Genomic DNA, 23,196 nt, shown 5'->3' on the forward strand with positions numbered 1-23,196 from the left:
TATGCTACTTTTGTTCATTACCAATGTTTTTATGTTTGAAATTCTTGCTAAACTGAAAAGTGCAGTCTCTGTCTTTTTTTCATGTTATACAAGACTTGGGTATGTTTTCAGATATACAATTTTATGTATTGCCAATCCGTACCCATATGACCAATTTCCCGAGCGTTGCACGAGGGGAAGGGAGAAATGACTCTTAACCCGTTTGGCTCCTGTGGTGTCAATTGACACCACCGCACAGCATTTCTTGTTAGTATCTCGGAAACGTAACTAGTACTGCTCATTCTTGGGGGCATTGTTCTTCAATTGACATCAAAATTGCTGCATGTTTGTGGTGGTAGCAGCCACAAAGAAGAAGAAGCGCAGCTGAGGTCCTATAGGGGAAGCTGAGGCGCGTAAGAGGAGGCAAGTAAGCGCCATTATCGGGACGACGTACCGAGGCTGTTTCAGTGAGACGTTGGCCCCGCCATGGTGGTCTAGTGGCTAAGGTACTCGGCTGCTGACCCACAGGTTGCGGGATCAAATCCCGGCTGTGGCGGCTGCATTTCCGACGGAGGCGGAAATGTTGTAGGCCCGTGTACTCGGATTTGGGTGCACGTTAAAGAACCCCAGGTGGTCTAAATTTCCGGAGCCCTCCACTACGGTGTCTCTCATAATCATATAGTGGTTTTGGGACGTTAAACCCCACAAATCAATCAAATAATCAGTGAGACGTTGGTTCCCATTCTGTGTACACTATTCATTAGCAGGAAAAAAAAACCATTTTTTTCAGTTTCCAATCACTGAGCTCTGGGGACCTAACTTGATGTCACGTTAATTAATCCAAAAATATTTGTGCCACTGACTCAATTTTTCATTTGTGGCCTTCTGAGGTCCTAGTTACGAGAACAACACGCACAAAAGTTGTATCCGACGAATATAAAAAAAAAATCCAGGACTAAAAGGGTTAAACGGCTTAAGGATGCACGCCTGAGAGGCTTTGTCAATCCCACGCCGAGCTTCCATAAAAAAGTAACAAAGCAAATTGTTGACTAACGTGGTTGCTTGGGCGAGTTGGTACGACGTGATTCACATAAAAAAAATAACAGCGCTAATAACGAGGGACAAGAAAAGAAGGAGACAGACAGCGGCACTGCTAACGTGCATGGTTGCTTGGGCGAGTTGGTACGACATGTCCCTCGTTATTAGCGCTGTTTTTTTATGCGAAAATGTTAACGTTCCGATGGAATCCTCTAGACGTCTTGTAGCTCTCAAACGAACATGCGGTGAAAAAACAACAAAAAACGCTCCTTTATCTGCAACTTGACACCCGAAAAAAAAATCCAGCTTGCTAATATCGCCTACGGCCGGCTGTGTCACGGTGCACTTACGCCGATGAACTACTAAAGCAAGGGAGGAAAGTATAGGACTAACACTGCTGACACCGCCAGCGGAGGTCGCTTTCATTGTACAAGCGCATACGTTCGTATAGCGTTTGCCCATCTGCCGTTGCTATGGATCTCGCGCCGTCGTTAGGCGGCCGCTGTTGCCCGTGGAATTCGTTCAGACGCGGCGAGCGCATGCGCCGATAAACGGGCCGTATGCGCGGGAGGTATACAGGGGCCTCCGCGGTACTCCGTTTAATTAGTTGCGTGCAGCGCGGGTCAGGGCCTCATGTGCGTACCTCGCAGCGGGTGACGTTGATCCAGTTCCGCTCTGTGACAGCCTCCCGTGACGTCCACAGCTCGACAATCTCGCTTATTAGAAGCTGCGGACAAATGTACTAACAAAACGAATAAGAGAAGCAGACAGTCACGTGATGAGTCATGCATGTCAACGTTTGATCTGAGCTCGGTCGCGATTGGACGCAAGGACATTTGCGCAAACGAATTCGAACTGCATGCACCGACGTGTGGAGGGCTTAGGGTGCATTGATATGTTGTACCGGAGGCCGCACGGGTCTAACACTCCTGGTGTTTGGAAATAAACAGTTTCGCGTAAACACCAGGCTCCCTTGTTGGCTGATTGAGTGTGTAATAGATTGGATAATTGATTGATCGTTTGATGTTCCGACGCAAGAGAAATCTGTCACGAAAGAACGACATGACCATGATTGTTGCTTAGCAATAAGTGGGATGCAGACTAAATGTGTTACATGCTTATATAGAGGACCAAAATTAATATTTGGACGAACGTACAAATAATATAAACAAATTATGGCAACGACACATCGGTATCGTTGGCATGAAATCCTGTGACCACGTTTGGACGATCTTCGCTTCGTTGTCTTGGCTTTTTATGCTCGTAGCTTCAAATAGCGGGTCCCGGTAGTAACCAGGGTAGCCGTGGTGTTCGATGCATTGACGAGAAAGGTTGAAAAAAAGCTGACACAGTAAAAAAAGAATGTGGCGACAAGTAGCCCCAAAGTTTTTTTTTTTAACAGGACAAATATCCGATGATGTCCTTGAATACCACTGCACGTGGCAGCACTTGTTTGACAGTGATGGAGTATGCTCCGTTTCTACGGGCCGCTGTTACGAACGAACGAGCCGTAGATTGCAGCTGCAACTCACCGCATACACTGCACGGAACTGCCATCACCTGTTCTACGAACGCATACACTGGCGCCACACTACGCCATTCTATCCGTTCATCTCTTTTGTGTTTCGCGTACGTAGTCGCCGTTCACGTTTCCTGTTTAAGCAATCGTCGGTGTATCTGTTACTCGTCGTCAACCCTGGAACGCATCTAAGGCCTCTTCTTTGCTGTTCGAAATCAGAAAGCTCGGCTTGGAATAGACGTAGTCGTTGCTCTTTGACTCCGGCGTTGTGGCCACAGATTCGCACAGGATGTGACATTCCCTACCGGAGGCATCGCGAAATTTACTTGGTAAGTTTGATGCCGTGGTGAGCGAAATCTTTTGTGGAGGACTCCTATCTACTCATCTTCAACATAACTATTAGCGTCGTATCAACATAGGTTTGTACCGAATTCTTTTCAGTTATACCTAAAAACATGCACTTCCTCGTATTTGTTGAACCGACACGTGGGTTGGGGAGACTCTTTACCATCACCCGACATCTCATTCAGCGTAATTTCTTTAAATAAATATGTCGTGTGAGTCATATGTTTCATACAGATGTCCTTACTGGAATGAAGCTACTGATAACTTATTTGAAGGTACAATGTGATATAAAGGCGTATTGTAGAGCATCAAGTACGTGGGGTATTGACGTTTAAGAGCATCAACAGACTGACCGGTCGGCTTACTTAGGCTCATTCTGACTCCGGTGAAGCGCTGAGTCTGAGTTAGTCCCACTGAGTAATATGGTGGAGAGTTTCAGTCTGAATGAGTACTCAGAGCAATGGACATTTCTTGAGTGAGTCTGAGTTGGCTTCGATTTCTTCACCGACCAATGAAGTTCTGATATAATTTTTTTTTTATTTTGGAGAAGGCAGGCAGGATCACGTGTGCTTGAGGCATTCCTGTGTTTCCTGCAGAGCGATGCTGAAGAACCAACCAAAAAGTGTTTCAAGAAACGACTGAAATAAACAAAAATACAGACGATGATAACGACAGGTCACTGACGAAGAGGTTCGTCGTGATATACCTAATAACAGAGTCGTGTAGACGTTTTAGGGTATTTAACACAAAGGCGTGATTGTACGGAAGGGAAGTGTGTTGGTTGCATTGAAGTAACTATGTTTCAATTGTTTCGCTATAGTAACATACTTATTTTCTATGGGAAGCGGAATTTCATGAAGGGGTAAATTTCTTTTCTCAGACATACCCAAATGAATCCGAATGACAGTCAGGCCAAGGTGATTGTCGGAGACATAAACGTATTTGGTGCAGTATCTATGAAGTTACATTTCTGACATTCGCATGGTTATCTTGAAATTATGCTAAGAGCAATAAGAACTATAAAGTTCTTCATTGTAGGCGTGCGAAGGGTTCTTCTCCGGGGGAGAAAGAGAGTGAAAGTTCATCGCAGCACCTTTCCTATTAGGCCAATGTGTGAGGCAAACTGTGCCATTGCCCTCTCAAGTGATTAGGGGGATGTAGGTGGCCGCCACTTGCAGTCCTTCGCGCGCGCACGCTAAAAAGCGCGAAAAAGACATGCCATTTTAATCACATTGGTATATGAATCTGTATTACGCCCGAGACACTCTTTGAAGCTATAGCTGCATTAACTTTCTTCATGATTTCTATGGAAAGCACATCAACAACATGCATCTTCCTTCTTTGCTGATTGAAGCCGCGAGCCATTTTCACTAGGAATATTCAGCAAGCCATGTTGAGCTTCAACCGTAGTTGCGCTTACGTTTTATTGCCATGGCTGCTCACTCCCAGTGCACATTCCTCAAGCGACATTTTCATGCGGTAGAAATCGGTACATCCGAATATGGAGTAATTTATTCGAACTTTACGTGGTTCGATATTTAACATCTGAGCATTCAGCAATTGACATATTGCTTTTGAGTTCTGAAACCAGTAACTCGACAGGATAGGCAAAAAGCAATTTAGCATTTTTTTTCCAACGTTTGAAGATGACGAGAGTAGAAATCTTCATAAAGTCAAGCGTGGTACTGAACTGACACGGGCGCAATAGGCAAAAAGTCCACAAGCACTCCGTCTTCTGTTCTCGTCATTTTTGTGCTGCGCATAACTTTATGAACAAGTTACACCAGCAAGACGAAGACTGTATTCTTGCCAACAGTATAAATTTTCGGCTAGCTTCAGTGCACTGAATTTATCTAAACGTTTTTCCGAATGATGTATTGTGATTGATGGACTGCTTTTATTGTTGGAATGGCCAGATATGGCTGAAGAACGCTTTAACGCTGATGGCTTTGGGTACCCTTACTCTGTACAAAGTTTGTATAAAAGTGATTGAAGAACAGTTAATCAAATAGTTATAAGTGAAATTATGTTCAACAATGTCACGACCCATACAAAATGTTACCTAAATTTCATGAAACACCCATTTAAAAACGATAGCGGTGAAACATATAGAGTTAACTTTAGTTGATGTTTGAGCACTGCGATAAAAGTATACCTAATTTTAAGTAAAGTTTTAGCTTGTCGATATACTGATATCTGCATCGCCACTGCGTTGTGAAGCGATCGTGCGAAACTGCAATGTTTTTTTTTGTAGGCGTTGAATCATGGCGCACAATTCACACGGCGCTCGTTATATTGCCGGGTTTACTTTTCATTGCCAAGGCGTCTGTCACGAACTCGAAAGACACCCACTTGCAAAAAAAAAAAAACAAAGTCAAAGCGGTAACGATGTGGAACCACGGACAATGAAGGCGTTGCGTCAGTGATAACAAACGGGCCACTAGTTTGATGACGAAACTCGCTATGCTGAACGAATTAAAGAGAAGAGCTCGCAATGACATTATGAAGTCATAGACGATACAAAGCTTGTAAAAAAATTATCATACATATGATGGTTAAAGGCGCAAGGGCCACAAATAGTAAAACAGCGCCCAGGTGTCATAGGATTCGTGAGCAATGATAGTGTAACAGAGCTGTAGAAAGGCCTTAAAATCTTGCATAAAATCGGAACAATGTGGCATAAAATGTATGCAATGAAATAAATACTGTGTCATGCGTCAAACATGATGGAAAGGTGACGAAATACTGGGGGCTATTTCCTTAACGAACCCTTGTGAACAATGGGCCGGAGGTGTCGTGTAGTAAGAGCACGTTACTTTCCCAGCAGCACGTTCCCGCAGAGGATATGCTACAAATCTCATGGACGAATGGTTTTCAGTGTTCTAACGTAGCAGAAAAAGGATAGCTATGACTGATATCTTGTCAATCAATGGAGGAAGGCCTAAAAACAACGGGTTCGAATCCCGGCTGCGGCGGCTGCATTTCCGATGAAGGCGGAAATGTTGTAGGCCCGTGTGCTCAGATTTGGGTGCACGTTAAAGAACCCCAGGTGGTCAAAATATCCGGAGCCCTCCACTACGGCGTCTCTCATAATCATATGGTGGTTTTGGGACGTTAAACCCCACATCTCAATCAATGCCTAAAAACAACGCGGTGTGAAGGAGGATATGCTGCTGATATGATTTAATAAACGGTATTTTTCTTTCAGGCAAAGTGGGCTAAGTCAGTATGACTTTGGCGCTATCTAACTACGTTTAAACAGTGTCAGTGAACCGTCACAATGCTTCGTTCATAGGCTCCATAGAGAATAATATGGAGTCAAGCACTCATAAAACAACGATACAAGCATCACCGACGTCGAAAACCTTCCCCGTCCCTTCAGAATCAAAGTTTACCTCGTCGACGTATCAGAACGCGCACGGCATTCCAAATGAGTGGCCATCGTAAAGGCGGCAAGTTGCGCATGACAAACACACTCATCGTTCGCGTGGTTGCAGCTGATTCACGGCGGTGCGTGGGGGGGGGGGGCGGCAATTTCTAACGTGGTTATGTTCTGGATGGCCGTTCCAGTCAACAAGGAAATTGCGACATGAGCCCCCCGAATACAACCGTCCCTGCATAATGAGGAGGTTTTTGTACGTGTATTCTCGCTCGCGTGGCACCCATGTGGGCGACCTTGTCGCCCCGGCATATATACACAGCACATCGCTCGCTTGGGGAGTTGTGTAACGGAGACGAGCAGAAGCCGAAAGAAGCAGCTAAAGCGATTTCTCGGCTTTTAATACTGCCTAGTCGGCCGTGTCTGTAGCGGAGGGTATGACGCTTTGAGCTAACGTGAAACGGTTAGCTGTCGAAAGGGCCTGCTTGTAGACTCTGTTAGCCTGTTACCTCAAGGAATAAACAGTTGCTAGTTAGCGTCCGTCTCGTCTGGGTGTTTTTTTTTCGTTTGTGTGGTTGTGAGTTTGGCGCTGAATTGACTATTTAATTCTGCTTGTAGACGTGCGTGTGAAGTGGCGTCTGCTGACATTGTGGCGAGATGGGTTCAGGCGGTCAAGTGGTGTCGCTCTTGAGAAACGAGGTCAAACGGCCGAGTTATGTTACTCATATGTTTAAACAAAAGTAGAAAAAAAGTGGGCTGGAAAGAATTTCTATTGTAGGATTACTAACGATTTCGGAACACGATATCTTCCAGAAGGGAACGCTGTACTGAAACCAGCCGGCCAGGTCCACAACAACTGCGGTATATATTTTAATTTTATAAAAAGAAGAATGGCTAAAATTCAGGGAGAAAAGTTCGTCGACTTCAACGGTACTGCGGACGTTTAGTTTGGGCGAGAACTTTGTGCGGTACTCCGCTAAACGTTTTCCCCATAAGCCTGCACTAGATTCCCTTTCGGAGGGGTGTGAAGGTTTGTCGCAGCTGTTTCCTGTGGCCTCCCTCTATATTCTGTCAACGTATGGGGCTGGCTTTCCACCCCCTCTCATCTCCCCCCTCCCCCCGTGCGCGCCTATGGTTTCATTTCCAACATTATGCGACAACAACAACAACAACAACAACAACAACAACAACAACAACAACAACAACAACAACAACAACAACAACAACAACAACAACAACAACAACAAAAAACACGACGGCGACAACGAATGGCACGATGACATTGCATGAATGATGATCGAGGCAGTTAATATATAAACATTGTTGGATGGCCAGCAGTAGCTTTTGCTTATGCGCGCAAGAAGACACCCAGCATGAACAACTGTTGTTGTTCTCATCTGACATAAAGTCGCGGTTCACAGAGGAAGTACTAACGTTCCCGGCAAACCTTATTCACACGTGCACTCCATCCATATCTCACCTGTCCATACGCGATACTCAGCGTGCTACCTATTCGTATATAATAGGAAGACAAGTAGCTATATGTATACGTACACTTATGTATCTCTCCGTTATCGAGACAATGGCTCGATGAGGATCCGCTGCCTAGTCGGGATGTCCAAATTCCGCTAAGCGCGCGTCACGTCCATGCAACGCGCTTTCACGGCAGCTGATACCGTCATAGGTGAAATGATAAAAAAAAAAAAAAAAACGTTCCGCTCCCCGCGGGTTCCTCTTCACGCGCGCACGAATTATTCAGCAACGGCACTCCAGGCTGTAGTCGAGTAGAGTGTTATCTCGGAAAGGATGTGCCAGCTTGCTCTCTCTCTCCTCCTCTCGGAGCTGCGGACGGGCTCGAGTACTATTGACGGTTTGGTTCGTCGTTCCGTCCCGTCGCGTGGCAGTGCCCAAAAGGGCAGGGTGATTAAGTGCCCGCGTATTGAAGGATTCTTCTCACCGCAGTAGCCTCAAGGGTTCACCGCTGGAAAAGTTCAAGGCCACATAGTCTACCAAGGTGTGTCTTTGTTTGACCTGCTGTCTCCACACTGATATTTTTTAATTGATAATTTTTAATGACACAAGGGTGTCTCGGCAAACAAGTTTCTATTTATATCTCATCATTTAAAAAATATACTATTGAATCATTACTATGATGAGTGAATAACTGTAAAATAAGTGCTAAGGGCAACAACAGTCTTGGTTAAGCTATCGATTTAAGATAAAGATTGAATCATTTACAAAAACAAAAGTGAAATAAAAATAAGCAGTGGCAAACAGCCTTATGTATCTAAGTTTATCCAGCAACTTTTACTAGGCCCCGCCGCGGTGGTATAGTGGCTAAGGTACTCGGCTGCTGACCCGCAGTTCGCGGGATCGCATCCCGGCTGTGGCGGCTGCATTTCCGATGGAGGCGGAAAAAGTTGTGGGTCCGTGTGCTCAGATTTGGGTGCACGTTAAAGAAACCCCGGTGGTCAAAATTTCCGGAGCCCTCCACTACGGCGTCTCTCATAATCATATGGTGGTTTTGGGACGTTACACGCCACAAACCAATCAGCAAGTTTTACTAAGGCTGCAACCACTACACTCTGGTATCTGCTGACGAGAGTCAGATTAAGGACGACTAATCTGCAGGCTAGATTTGGAAAAAAATACATATTATTGAACAAAAAGCATAGCTCAATCGATAAGGAACAAGAAAGCACGCACGGTTGTGTGCGACTAACAACTTTTGCGAAGCGTCAACATTGCTGGCCTTCTGTGCCTGCATAAAATGCTGTAAAAGAATATCCGTACCTCTCACAGACTAATGGCTGTTTGAGGGTCAAAATATGACCATGAGTATCAACATGCGTGCTATTTGCAACCAAGACAGGATGGCTTCTTTATATTGCTCACGAGTTCGAAAGAGTGTGGACCTGTGCGTTAGTTGTATAATGTGTAATTGACCTGCTGCATTTGTATTGAATAAGTGCACATCACAACTCAATGCTTAATTTGCAGAGCTTTGAATCAATCCCTAATCTTAAGAATGTACGTAATGAAGTACGTATGAAAGAGCGTATGGGAACAGCATTCCAAGCATTGCTGTGAATTTGGGTATAAGAAACTGCTGACAAAGACAATATTTTTTTGTGTAAGGCATTGCTGTTCAATTGATGTATGTATTTTGACTTGTACTGCGCAGTTGCTACGTCCAAGGTTGAGCCACCCGTATGTTTTGATTGCTTTCCTTGTGTCAGGGAGTTTCGGGTTCTCCTCAAGTGACAAACACCACTTTTCTACCGAGCCCACCGTCATACTTGAAGTAAAATATAATTGAACTCGAGGGAATCAAACGTGTTCTACTGTGACCAAATGTAGTCCTGTCACTTGTGCGATGTGCTGAAGAAAACTGCCGTGATGTACTCCCGAACAAAATAACAGGAATGTTTCGGCATTTCGGCCTAGAAATGTGATCGCCGTGGCTGGCATTTGAACCTACACCCTGCTGGTTAGTTGCGCCAGGCGGCAGCCACTAAACTACCACTGCGGGTCAGTTGGGGACAAAAAGAAAAAAGTGCCGCCATATCCATGAAGTGAATGATGATGAGTGGGCGAAGCTTCGGAGGTAAACCTGATAAACCATGAATCCTCTGTACATTTTGCCCACTCGATTTTATTACATCGCTCCCCCTAGCGTACGTCGCCACACTAAATCAAACGATTGCCTTCAACCAATGACACGCGACATGTGTGACATCATTCGTATTTTATAACATCTCGCATCTTTCATCAGCTACAAGTACCGCCGTCTAGTGAACACTATAAGAACTAAACGAGAGGTGGCTACATACAGGAGACGGTACCGCCATCTAGTGAACACTGCAAGAACTAAACGAGAGGTGGCTACATACAGGGGACGCACAGCCCACGCCTTAAGGAGCTTCGCCCCTAAAACTGTTCTTCTTTTTCACAGGTGTCGGACCACACTATATTGACGCTATTCTTACTTGCAGTGCAGCGTATACGCGTAGAAATGGGCCACTCCCTTCCCACATACAAATGCCGGGATGACAAGTGCACAAAATATCGAAGCAGGCGCGTACGTGTGGCGGATGGAATGTGTTCTACATACACGTAGCGCTGCCAGAGCGCATATTGTTTTCGCAGGGTGAACGGTCGCATAGCCCATCTCCCAGGTTAATTATGGTCCCCCGCGCGTCAATGTCAGGCTGTCACGTGAAGCGGGGCACAACAACCTGTCAGCCCCTCCTTGTCGACCGTCGATGTACGAGGAATTCTATCCGGTTGACTCTGGGACGCCAAGCACACGTCATTGCACGTCGGCTCAAAACAATTCTGCGAATGCGATTCGGCGTCCATTGCACGCCAGTGCCATTCGCGTGGCGAAGACGTGGTTGGATGTAATAGGTGCCGTAGAGAAATAGTAGCGATGACTCTGTTGGGGTTGAACGCCCCAGAACCACGATATGGTTAGGATGGATAACACACAGAAGGGATCCGAAATTTTCGACTGCCTGTGTTTCCTTACCATGGCCCTAAATCTAAGTAAACGGGCCATCTGCGCCTCAACCGAAAGCACGGGCGCTCCACAGATGGCGAACACAAAGAATCGCAACACAAAGTCGAATGATAGGGCCTCACAAATTTGAAGGCGTACAATTGCTATCGCACTCAACTCAGCAACCACTGTTTTCAGTGTTCAGGCATGAAAGAAAAAAAAAACTAAGAGAGGTTGGTGCATCACACCATGAAGCTTTGCACAGAAATAAATTATACTGGAGATAGGTGCTCGTAACGTGATAGTCAACAGCTATACAATTGACCGACTGATTTTGGTTGCGTTTGCTGTGAGTCCTAAGCCTACCCAGGATGCACCGCGTGCTGTCAGCTATCTACGGTTGCAAGGACCTCGTCCTCGGCCAAAGTCGACTAATTCTTGCAACATGATGCCTAAAATGTTGGATAATTACGGCTAGATTTTCTCAAATGTTCTGTAGAGCTTGTGGGACAGTGTTACTTATGTCAAGGCGAGTGCTGGCAAGTGTTGTTGATTCAACGCTGATGTTTTGCTATCAGCTGTTACGAGAGAAGCATGGCCATTGTACGGCCCCAGTCTGACAGAATAGTTTTCTACCGATTTGGTTGCTGCTTTCCCAGTCCGTATTTTCTAAAACTGCGCAGCAGAATAAAATTCCCCTCTGTCATCGTCCCATGTCTCGCGCCGAGGATAACACAGGTCTCACGTTCAATGCATATAAGCCAAGCAGGCTGCATGCTTGGAACGCCCTCGTCGAAAAAGTGCCGATTCTTTTGTCAAAGCCAACGGTATATGTCAGTGTCGGAAGTAAGACGCAAGGATGATTGAAGTTGATCCTTCTTGGTTACACATTTATCTATGAGCGGTGGTCTATGACAGAGACAAGCGCAGGCGAAACGCGCTAGTGCCTAAAGCAGCAAAGATTAATAAGGAGGCCAGAATACAGGAGATAGATCCATGGTACATGAAACATAATACAAGATTTATCATCCATGAATCAAAATCCATAATCCACAGAACAGAAAATAGATACTCAGAAAACACATCAGGTAATCACAATGAAATAACCAAAATGGGATAGAAAATATCCTGTAATCACACGAAAAAAAACAGAATAAAGTATTAGAGATAGCACAAGCACAGAAAAAAATAAGCACAAAATAATATAAAAGGCAGATGAACACAACGGAAACACAGGTGAATTAACTGTTGCGATGTTCGTAAAGCTTTCGCTTGGCGTAGAGCTGGCTCCGGATATTTCGCCCGTCTTCCGTTCAAGTTCGTGCGGCATCGACAGCCCAACGACACGGCTTCATCACGCCCAGAAGGGAAGCGTTTCTGCCGACTTACGCGCGTTGCCCGGCGCTGATGGGCGTCTCCCGAATGGAAGTCGTGAATTTGTGTCTTACGCAAAGACGCATGCCGCTTCCCGAGGCCACGCACAGGCCTGACCGTGAATCGGAAATGGTCACGAGGCTGAGCACAACAGACGCTAATAGAGAAAACACCCGACATATAAACAACTGAAAGAGCAAGAACGTGTTGCAGGCAGGGGCGGTTGTGGCGTGGATTTTGTTTTTGTGAGTGTATGCGTGTTTGTTTGTTAGCTTTGCCTTGTTAAACCTTATAACTGCTGTTCTCTCGTGAATAGGGTTACGTAGAAGTTGCGCGAACACTTTTGTTCCGGTTCATTCTTTTGATTTTTTTCTTGTGGACATACATGCATCGCTATAGGTGGTATAATCGTTGAACGCTTCTTCTTTCCGGGTTACGTGTTTTTGGTCTGTGCGTGTCTGTGTATGCGTTTGTTTTGAATGTTGTCTTACCAAGTTCGTGAATGTGACCCTGTTATCTTGCCGAAACATCAAAACAGTTTTTCTACTTGCTTTCTTTTAGATTTGTATGACTGGTGTGTTCAAGGGGTAAGCATCTATATTTGCAGAAGTCTTTCCTCTTTTCATGACAAAAGGAAGTAATGGGTAACGATAGAAACAAGTGATTCGAAATCACAGGGGACAGTCGTATATCGCGAACGTTCTCTTAGTACCACACGCAAGCGAAGAATGGTACTGTGGAGAGAAAACTGGCACAAGGGGAGCACCAAAGACCTCTAAGGTACGACAATGACATGTGATGTTTAATGGCGCAAAGGCCAGGTGTGGTCCAAGAGCTTCAAGACATGGTCTTTATTCGGCCTTTGAAGAAGTAAGACATACAAAATAGACTGAAAAACTGTTGTACAGCGTCTTTCGGTGCTTAAATCATTAGAATATAGCCGGAATACGTACAAAGTAAGCATTGCAATAACATGCAGCAATATAGTAGTGGTATCAACAGGAAACGTTGAATGTGCGCCTAATGCGGCTCCATTGTCCACAAAGAATTAAAAACGCAAGAACTTTTCCTAGAGATGGATAGCTCATTATTGATTTGCCACTTTATGTGTCCTACTTTGTCAACGCTGTCGACTGCCTCCGAGCCTTTTAAGGGGAAGAGACAAACACATCATTAATACGTAGTGATCCATTCCCTCTGTTCATTGACTCACAGACTGGGCAACGTTTTTTATGTATCATTTGTTTCGAAAGCGTCGTTGTTATGCTGTGTCTCTTATATTCTACCGTAAACAATGGGGTGAGTTCTGTTCTCATCATGATGTTCTTATTACGCAAAGTTGAAGTGCCCACTTTGAAGATGTGAAGACTATAGAATTCCTATATTTCGCATATGTCTTTTCCAATTGAACATGCAGCCCCAGTAAACGTTCTTTATTTTTTTAAGTCATAGCGCAGTCAGGTTCAAATGTCTGAATTTCGCTTGTAAATATTTGTTAGATAGAACATGGGCAACAGGAGTGACACCGTAAGAGTACCAGTTAATTAAGGGGTGCTATTACAAGATGTTACTTTGATATGGAACTGAAAACGTACAGTAGGTTTCCTATAACGTATTATTGCGGCGTCACGCCTGTCTATTGCTGATTTCGTATGTATGAGAAATAACTACAGTCATTTGCATTTTTTTCGAACTTCACCTTTTGAATTTATTGTTTTCAATCTTCCTGATTCTTTTCTTTTGCATAAACTGTCACTAAATGCTAGCTCAATTTGTACATTTTAATTACAAAAACAAAGTTGTCTATGCCACTCATATGTAAAGGCCGTGGTCCCAGCCATGCCCATTAGAAGTTTTTTTACCAGGGCGCTCAGCGTACCGAATGTTTAAATAGATCATCAAGCTTTCAAGTTTTCAAATTTCCATGAGTACAATGTCTGGTCATAAGCCAGAAAAGGCAAGCGTTCAAGCCAAGATAGAAGCATGAACAGATGAAAATATTTGGACACTGGTATTCATGAAACCAGTATTTTGCCGCAATACGTTGTCTCCTACAAGACAGCAACTGCCTCCTTAGCATGTGTATGTGTCCGTTATCTACACTCTCCCCCTACCAAAGTAAGGGATAAGAAGAAATCAAGTGTGGTGGGGGTGGCTCGAGAAAAGACTGAAGCGTCGAATTGGGAGAGTAAAAGTAAAACGGAAAGAACCAGTACAAGAAAGAAAGAAAGGAAAACAACCGAGGGGTTGGGGGGGCTTTTCCCTCTAAAAAGGAAGCGTCTAGTTCCTCCAGTCACGGTTGACAAACGTGAGAGAGCTACATTCGTCGATGCGTTGGCTCAAACGACACGTTTTCAGGGATTTTTCATCGGTAGGAAGTCACTGGCGCAAGCGGCTTTCGAACTCAATCGCTGCGAAAATCACAAATGCAAGAAAGAAAGAACAGTTCACGTGCAGCAATTCCTGTCACTGGTTCGCCTAACGCTCGGGCGCCGTTCCTGTAAAACGCATGCAGTGACGTCGCCACTGTCGTTACCATTCGCACGTTGTTTCTTGCAATACCAGGAAAGACTTGATGGTTTGGTTAATGCTTGGGAACGCCATGCCTGTAAGGTGAGCGCAATAGCGTCACTGCTATTATTACTATTTGCACACCATTTTTTCTATTACCAGGGAGGACTTCCCTTGTGCATACCGTCACGCCTACCGGTTGCACCGCTGCGGCCGCCGCCAGGTGCAAACGGGCACGACGTGACATTACTAAGCCGCCTCTTTTACAATCTTTCTTTCTTTCTTTCTTTCTTTCTTTCTTTCTTTCTTTCTTTCTTTCTTTCTTTCTTTCTTTCTTTCTTTCTTTCTTTCTTTCTTTCTTTCTTTCTTTCTTTCGTTCTTTCCCCTCGAATATGCTTCGTAGTGTCTTTCGGATTCCTTAATGCTTGTTCCGTGTTTACCGCCATTCGCACCGTTCCCGCGTTCCGTGTATACATTTTTCTTTTCTTTATTAAGTCGCTTTCTCGTAAATATTTTGCTCTCATCGTTTTCTCATTTGCCAATTTTATTTTCTACTCACACACGAGATCGCTGTTCATTATTTTTTTTTAGTTTCAAGCATTTCCAGTCGTGTTGCTGTATACAACTAGCAACAAGGCCAAACAAAAAAAAAGACAAAGAACAAGTTGGTTGCGTGCCCAGAAAGTTGGCTTCCGGCCTGATTCCGGACTGCTACTAGGCACATTTTCATGTGCAGATAACCTTTCTAACTCGCTACAATGATTTAACTGTCGTAGTCCTTATTCGCTTGAGAATTCTGTTGATTTTCGCGATGTTATAGTTTCAATACAGGACTCATCCCCAATTTCGGATAATGGAATACCGCGGTTAAGGTAATGCGACAATCGACGCGTAATGTTAAAGTTGTGGGATCGACCTCATATACTTTATTAGTTTAAGTTACTCACTACTTTTAAGACACTGCAAGAAATCACCCTTTTCATTCCCTGACGGAATTATTATCCATTTGATTGTTACGATGCGTCTAACATAAAAACTAGCCCCTCAATTCATGTTTCTTTCGGTCTTCAGCCAATAAATACGGGCTTTTACTCTCGAACATTTGATGCAACTGGAGATATAAGGCTCGGAGCACATGGAGCAGCAAGCCAGGCGATCAACGAGGCTAAGGTGTATGGTAATTAGTTAACGTTGGGATACTTGTGTACATTTGTATGTGTCCACATGTAACGCTATTGTTGCCTACGTAACGCTTGAGCAAGAAATGATCTTTCAACATACTGTGACCCTCCATTCAATATTGGACAGCACTGCTTACTGAATGCCAAGTAGTTTATCTACCCATTTCAAGAAGAAAACAGACGTTTCAGAACATAAACTACAGCAAATAACAATAACTAGTCACGAGATTAAAAAAGGCTATAATAAATGAAGTCTACAATGCGCACATAACAAACGCATGAATGCACGTAGAGGGGCTAAAAAAAACATATATTCCTGAAGCAAGATCAGCACAAGCCGAAATTTCACTTCGTGTTATTCTACGACGCATTTACGCTTTGTAAGATGACGCTAACCATTCGAAAGCCGCGCTTGGCATCTTCGCCTAGTGTTAAAATAAAAAAAAATGTTAGTAACCTTCCTAACGACTAGGTTACTAATTTTGAAATAAGCTTACTTGCTCTTGCTAGAGCAACAGTAACGTAATTTATGGGTAGGCTTACTAACCGTCGTTTAGGAAGCCAAACTTAAAGGTTAGGTTACTAAGAACTTTTGGTATTATGAAAAATTGCTAAATTTTCACTATGATTTGCAACTCGTTAAAAAAGTGATGTCATAGTAGGTTAGTTAGTGACTTAACCTAAAAATTAGGTTACTAACTCCACTTCAGAAATCGATTATAACTGAACGTAAATGTTGCTCAACGTTAGGCTATTATTTCTTGAACAAAAGCTAGTCGATTTCATGACGCTGGAACGTGTAAGTGAGACCACTTGGGTACTTGGCAACCAATTTCACCAAAAGACGCGTGTTCGCCTTTTTTGTACTCCTCAAAGCGGATTCTTTCGTCACCTCTCGTTTGTTTTACTGGCCGTGGAGAGAGAGTCGATTTTTGCGCTGTTCACCCAGCCAGCCGTACAACGCACAACACTGTTCGACGCTGTGCGTGCCGTTCTTACATTCCGTGCAAAAAAAAACAAAAAAGCGTGGATTCGCACTTCCTCCCCGAGTGTGTATTTTCGTTTTCCGGGTGTCGGCGTGTTTTAGGCTTTGTTTTTTTTTGGTTGCGTGTTTGTGACCTTCGTTCAGCTCGGTATGATACCATTTACAATGGGGCGATTCATCGCGAGCTTTGTCAGTACCTTGTCTCCCTCGAGGAGTTATTCTGGAGCCCCTGAACGCTTTGCAGCAGGTTAACGTAGCCTGGATTGCGAAAACCAACTAACGAAAACTTATAGGGCTTCATATACATTAGCCTAAAGCAAGTAGAAGGTGAAAACCACCTTGTTTTTTTTTTTCTTTTCTGAATAAATTTTTCATCCCCCTCCTCCTACGAGAGCTTTTGCACCTGACGTAGTCTCGCAGTGTTTGCGGGAGAGGAGCCATAACGAGATTTTCGCATCTTACCTGGGGTGCAATTGTGGAACGATTGCATTTATTTATTTTATGCTTTTGCCACCAATACCCAGTCGGCAATTGATCGAAGCGCACCTCGTGCGCGATTCGACGAATCACAGACGGTTAGTGACGGCGAACCGCATAAAATAAAGCAATGAAATCGTTCCGCGATTGCACCCCTGGTTTCGCACCGCCTCGCGGATCGGTCCACTTTTGACACGTAACAATGCCGTGTGATGACGCCATCACGTGACGTCGTGACATGCCATCTTCACGTACCCCACAACGTGACGTATCGTTTTGTGACGTCGTGACGATCACAAGATTCGGTGACCTGTGACGCCATGATGTCAATGGCGACGTCATAAGGCGATGATAATTTTTGTAGAGAGAGAGACACACACACAGAGAGAGAGAGAGAGAGAGAGAGAGGAAAGCTGCCCATCGGTCTGGGTCATACTCGCCACATTATTAGGAAGGCGATGGTGGAAGCAACGTGGCGGCGGCTACAGAATCCAAATTGGCCAGGATCACGAGTGCGTTGTCTTTCGCTCACGCATCGAGCTCTGCGTGAGATGTGCGAGAAGCACTTCCTCTGTACTCTAGCGGGAAAACGATGATGAGTAGTGGTAATGATGACGCGTCAGTTAATCTCCTTCGCAGAAATAGCGTCAGTCTCTGCAGGACGAGGAGAGAGGGGGTGCTCGCGCACATTTCATGCGTATAGATCGAGAAGCAAAGGGAGGAGAACAAGCCAACGTTTCTGGCTCCTCTTGACGCTGCAGCCATCAACGCCCTACTTTATCCATAGCCGTCTAATAAAATGGTGAACAAGGCACGGCAACGTCGTCCACGGTCATCTTCTCTATCTCTGTCACTACATTTTACCTCACTAGTGTCATCGGTGTGGAATTTTCGCGGTCGATAAGAACACTATTGTGTCTCCCTTAATAAACATGCGTTTTTTTTTTCTCTTTGCAGCTTGTGGTTTGAAGCGCAAAGAGGTGAAAAGAACGAAGAGCCATGTCCTCGCTCTTCACGAGCAGACGGCTGTCGGATGAGCTGGATGACCTTCGTAGCAGGCTTAACGACCAGTACTCGCGGCTGGACCGCGAGTACCGGTGCTACGAGAACAGGTACCACGACATCCGGCGCAGGCTCTTCGACGGAAGTCCCTTGAAGCCTTCCGTCTGGACCTCCCTCACGAACGACTCCGAACGCTTCTGTCTCCGACTGGACGTTGGCCACTTCGACTGCGATGACCTAGAGGTAGGAAATTGGCTACTGCAGCACAGCCCATAGATGTGCCCAATGCTATCTAAGCTGAATTATAGATTCAGAAGAAATCCGGCAGTTCCACGAAATGAAGACCTTGGTGCGGTGAAACTGCAAGCGCGTGAGTGTATGTGAGTGTAGGCTAACACGGCATAGTACTACACTTCAAGGTAAAAGGTTGTGTGGTTTGTTCCTTCGAAAACTACTGTGGCTTCCACAACTAACCCTTAGGAACTCATGGCATTGGTTCTAATGGTTAGTCCTTGTGCGAACGCTGTTACACTTGCAAACTAACTGTAAGTCCTCACAGCTCGCGTTTATGGACTAACATTTATTTATCGCATCTACAAATTACCGGGCCAGTGTTAGTCCCCACAGTCGCGCCTCGCCACACGAACGGTCGGTCCACTCGAATACTCCGTGTGGGTAATCTGTTTATTTCGAGCGCCATAGCAGTAATAAAGTTTCTAACAATGCCTTTTCAAGTAAATAAACACCCGAGGATCATTGTCTTTTCAAGGATAAGCAGTTAAGGACGACAAAGATGTGATTGCACATGTTGAACAACGGTTCGTTGCACAATGGACTGTATACCTTGCTGTACAGAAGCCCCACTTTAGCACCTCACAAGATTCCCGAACTGACACGTGGCACATATCAATTATTGTTGCTTCAGTTGTCGTAATCCTGCTTTAATTACCACTGCCTCACAAGCTCCCGGTGTGAATCGCGCAGGTCAAGACGGTCGACAACCAGGTGGTGATCCACGGCAAGCACGGTGACCGCACCGACGAGCTTGGAGTCATCTCGCGCGAGTTCACGCGCAAGTGCACCCTTCCCAAAGACGTGCAGCCGGATGCGGTCAAGTGCTCCATCACCTCCGACGGTTTTCTCATCATCGAGGCGCCGAAGCGCAGCGACAAGCCACACGGCCAGGAACGTGTGGTGCCGATCACAGTGGTCGACGGATCTACCAACGGTGCCGCCACCGGCACGGACCACGAAACCAGCGTTCCTGGCCCGTCCGGCAAGAAGACCACGACGACTACGACCACAAGCTCCGGAGGCACGGCGGGGACCGAGAGCCGCACGTCTTCGAGCACGCACACGGTGACGACCACGTCGTCCAAGTCGTCTTTCCTTAAGAATGGTACGGGACCCGGCGTGAGCACCGGCGCCATCAGCAAGGTCATGTAGAGGAGTACCACGCTGGTCACGGCAAATGTTGCCGAGGTACTACCGTGGTGATCGAACTGATGCCTGGCCATTTGATTGGGCTCTTTGATTTCCTAGACGTCGCTTCGCCACTTTGCTGTTTTCGGTGTTGTGGAATGATCCTCTAGAACTAGGCACACTGCAGTTTAAGTTTCGTTTCAGCTTTGCACACGAAACGCTGTCCGTCGGCGCTGGTGTCATGTCTTGTTCTAGTCTGCTAGAGTTTTCACTCGAGAATGTGCGATGATCTTACGGCGGCCTTCGTTTTGAGGCTCGAAGTGCGCTTACAACTTTCCGAATATTATCGTTGACCGTAATCTCGTGATGTAGACTGTCTTACAGATTATTAACTTCTGAAGACCACACAAAATCTACAGAACAGTGTCCAGATCGTTCATTCGTACCGGTAGAATATGCGCATAGATGCAACTCTAAGAAACTTAGCTTTCATATCATACGGAGTTCATGTTGGTAAAGCTTTGCTACGAAAATCAGCGTCAAAATGAGACACAAAAAGACAGGCTCTATATCATGTGCATGGTCAGTCTTTATTGTCACGATGTTTTCTGCACTTTCAGAAGTGCAAGCAGTGATCCTGAAATTTTTTTTAATTTGGCAGAACTAGAAGAAAGTTAAGAACACCCGTAAGAGGTCAATCAAGGATTGAAATATTTTGCATTTGCAATTGTTTGGCTGACTTGATTATAGGCTGCTGTTTTTTTTAAAACTGCCCAAATATTATCTGATGTGTCGAAAACTCCAACAGGAGGCATTAAATACAATATGACTGAGGACAGAATGTGCTAAGAGATAATATCATTATTGACAAATGTTCTGTAAATGTGTTCTAAAGACACACGATGTCTGAGGAAGCAGTTCTACTTAATGCCAAACCGTTAGACATTTGGAGTGTCACCCAGAGGCAATAGTTCTCACACCTTCCACGTGAAGTCGGAGAAGAAGCTTAATCTATGGCAACCGATATATCAGTCGAGCTCATATAATTTGGTGATGATAGTCGCAGTTTTGAAAACATTGAAAGTTTGTTCTCGTTGCAGACCTTACACCACAAAGAGGCGGCAAGCTAGCTTCCTACATCGCCCAGACGATTTAACAATATTCACCAAGAAAAATATGTTGACAAAGCAAGGAATCTAGGTAAAAGAAATTTTGACAGCGTGCTGTATACTTCGGAATGTAATTACTGTTTTATTGACCACTGCATGCAACTGAGCGAATCGAATGAAGTCTCAGTACAAGTTTATCTTTATGCATGTTGTTTGTTGAGCAGAAACACCTTAAAGCACCGGCACATGTTTTTAACTGTTACAGCGGGTCCGTCGAAGCACCGCTGTGGCAACCCACTTCTCGTTTGTTGTGTGCGTTGAACTATGCTATGTTATTTGATTATGCCGTCTTATCACCTTTTGTCAGCACGTATTCGCACGTAGATACAAGCAAAGGTAATCTATTTAACTTTATAACATAAAGTAGTAGTGTTCATGTGCTACATAATTCCCAGTTGAAGCTTCAAAGCACATTCAAATATTGCTAAAGAAACCACATGAGCCTGGGCTGAAGATCACATATTACACAACTGCTGAGTTTACATGATTGCATGTTGTAACTTTCGTACTGGGAACTACATATAAAGGAAACATGGGGAGATGAAATCAGTTATTGTCATGCGGGGTAATTGTCTTTAGTGATTTTCATGTATGCCTTAACCATCGATGGCTTAGTGTAACTATGAATGGTGATATATATATTCTCTGGGCAGAATAAGTGATTAATGAGATGTCAGTTGCAATATTGCTCCCTAGAAACGCACTCATCACTTTACTGCATGACAAATAGTAACACATAGCATTAATTTATCACAACGCGATAGAAATTTCAACTACACTGCACGTTTCACACATCCTAAAACAAAGGGCACCAGCTGTGGGCCTTAACAGTATCCTGACTACATTGCATGCCCTAAACATATTATAACAGGGTATGACGCTTGGATACGCGTTGACAGTTGATTGATCTCCGTTCAGAGTGCGAAGGGGTGATTAGTCGGCATAAAACATTTGAGGCATTATTGTTTATGTTGAAGTTTGAATTTACATGTACTTATATTTAAAAATAGAAATGAAGTTTGAGGGAGCATATTGCGGTGCATTGTTTGCAAGATGTTTTAGGATAATGCTCAGAGTTTAAAAAATTGGGTTATGGCTAAAAAGCAAGTACCGTTTGACATCATAGCTGAAATATTTGCATAATTCACGTTCAATGTAAACCATTGACATAAATGTAAGATATATATATATATATATATATATATATATATATATATATATATATATATATATATATATATATATATATATATATATATATATATATATATCATTGCTGTAACGTATCATTTTTGATGAATTGAGAATGATTTTGATTCAACTGATGCAGCATCAATAGAATATAACCAGTAGTGTTTTTTCCCTCCACACTGTTTTATTATCAATGCTTTAAACGATAGTTCACGCAGTTCCACGCGGTAGGCACTGTTAAATGGCTGTTAGCGAAGCTAATCCTTCGTACAAAAAAACGGGTGTATTTCACTGATGAAACAAGGGGACAACCTTGTAATACGTTCTGCTTTGAGTTCAAAGCTTTTAACATTTTTCCCTGATAACTACAAAGTTTGGTCGTGTTGTTATTTGTCACGCTTTTTTAAAATCTGGCACAATCAAACATCGCAAAAATTTCATTATGGCACGTGAAACTTATATAATGGAACCTGTACATCGTCTGCTTGGTAGCTTGTTTCTAAGATAGGCAGTCGCCGCAACGCTTAAAAACTGACAAACGCCAAAAATATTAGTTTTAGCTGCAGAAGGCCAGAGTAGGACATGGTGAGATTCGGAAACTCCCGGATCGAGTGCATCATTTATATGTGTTTGGCGCACCACGACAAGGACATACAAAAAAAGACACACACACACACACACACATCTTCTTTGTGTCGTTGTCGTGGTGCGCTATGCCCATATAAAGGAGGAACCCCACTCAACTAGCCCGGCAACATGCCTTAGCGGATCGAGTGCCTTGATTTTGGTTCATTACCGCATCGTTTTTCCTGAATTGTTTTCATTTTTGGTGTTTAGATTGGTGGTTTCCTCAAATTAGGCCACAATTAATACAATTTTTAATGTTGAAGTGACCGTTTCTACAAAAGTGAGTTCAATTACAATTTGACTGCCAATCAGCGCTGACATTGAGCGCTCTGATAAGCGCACATTCACACAGGAGATTGACTCTTGTTTTTGTTTCGTACTTACTGTCGAAAACTCTTCGCTGCGATGGACCTCGACTTCCTGTTATTGGTAACTGTGCCATACACTGCACACTACAACGTCTTCTTCCTTGTTTGTTTGGTACACTAAAAACTAC

At 44.2% G+C, this 23,196-nt stretch overlaps 1 protein-coding gene across 2 annotated transcripts in view; it reads left to right on the forward strand.

Moving 5' to 3' along the window:
* Positions 1-21,283, forward strand: part of LOC119164224 (uncharacterized) — a 30,709-nt gene extending 9,426 nt beyond the window's left edge. Inside the window, exons 1-3 of one of the 2 annotated variants that reach the window (XM_037416367.2) lie at positions 8,114-8,274; positions 18,247-18,534; positions 19,276-21,283. In XM_037416367.2, the coding sequence (XP_037272264.2) occupies positions 18,289-18,534; positions 19,276-19,737 (708 nt within the window). In that variant the 5' untranslated portion in view covers positions 8,114-8,274; positions 18,247-18,288 and the 3' untranslated portion in view covers positions 19,738-21,283. Of the gene's footprint in view, positions 1-8,113; positions 8,275-18,246; positions 18,535-19,275 lie in introns of those variants that run through there. The other variant, XM_037416365.2, reaches the window with a different exon arrangement.
* The last annotated feature ends 1,913 nt before the right edge of the window (positions 21,284-23,196 follow it).

This window comes from Rhipicephalus microplus, chromosome 8 (genome assembly GCF_043290135.1).
Source record: "Rhipicephalus microplus isolate Deutch F79 chromosome 8, USDA_Rmic, whole genome shotgun sequence".
Lineage (NCBI taxonomy): Eukaryota > Metazoa > Arthropoda > Arachnida > Ixodida > Ixodidae > Rhipicephalus > Rhipicephalus microplus.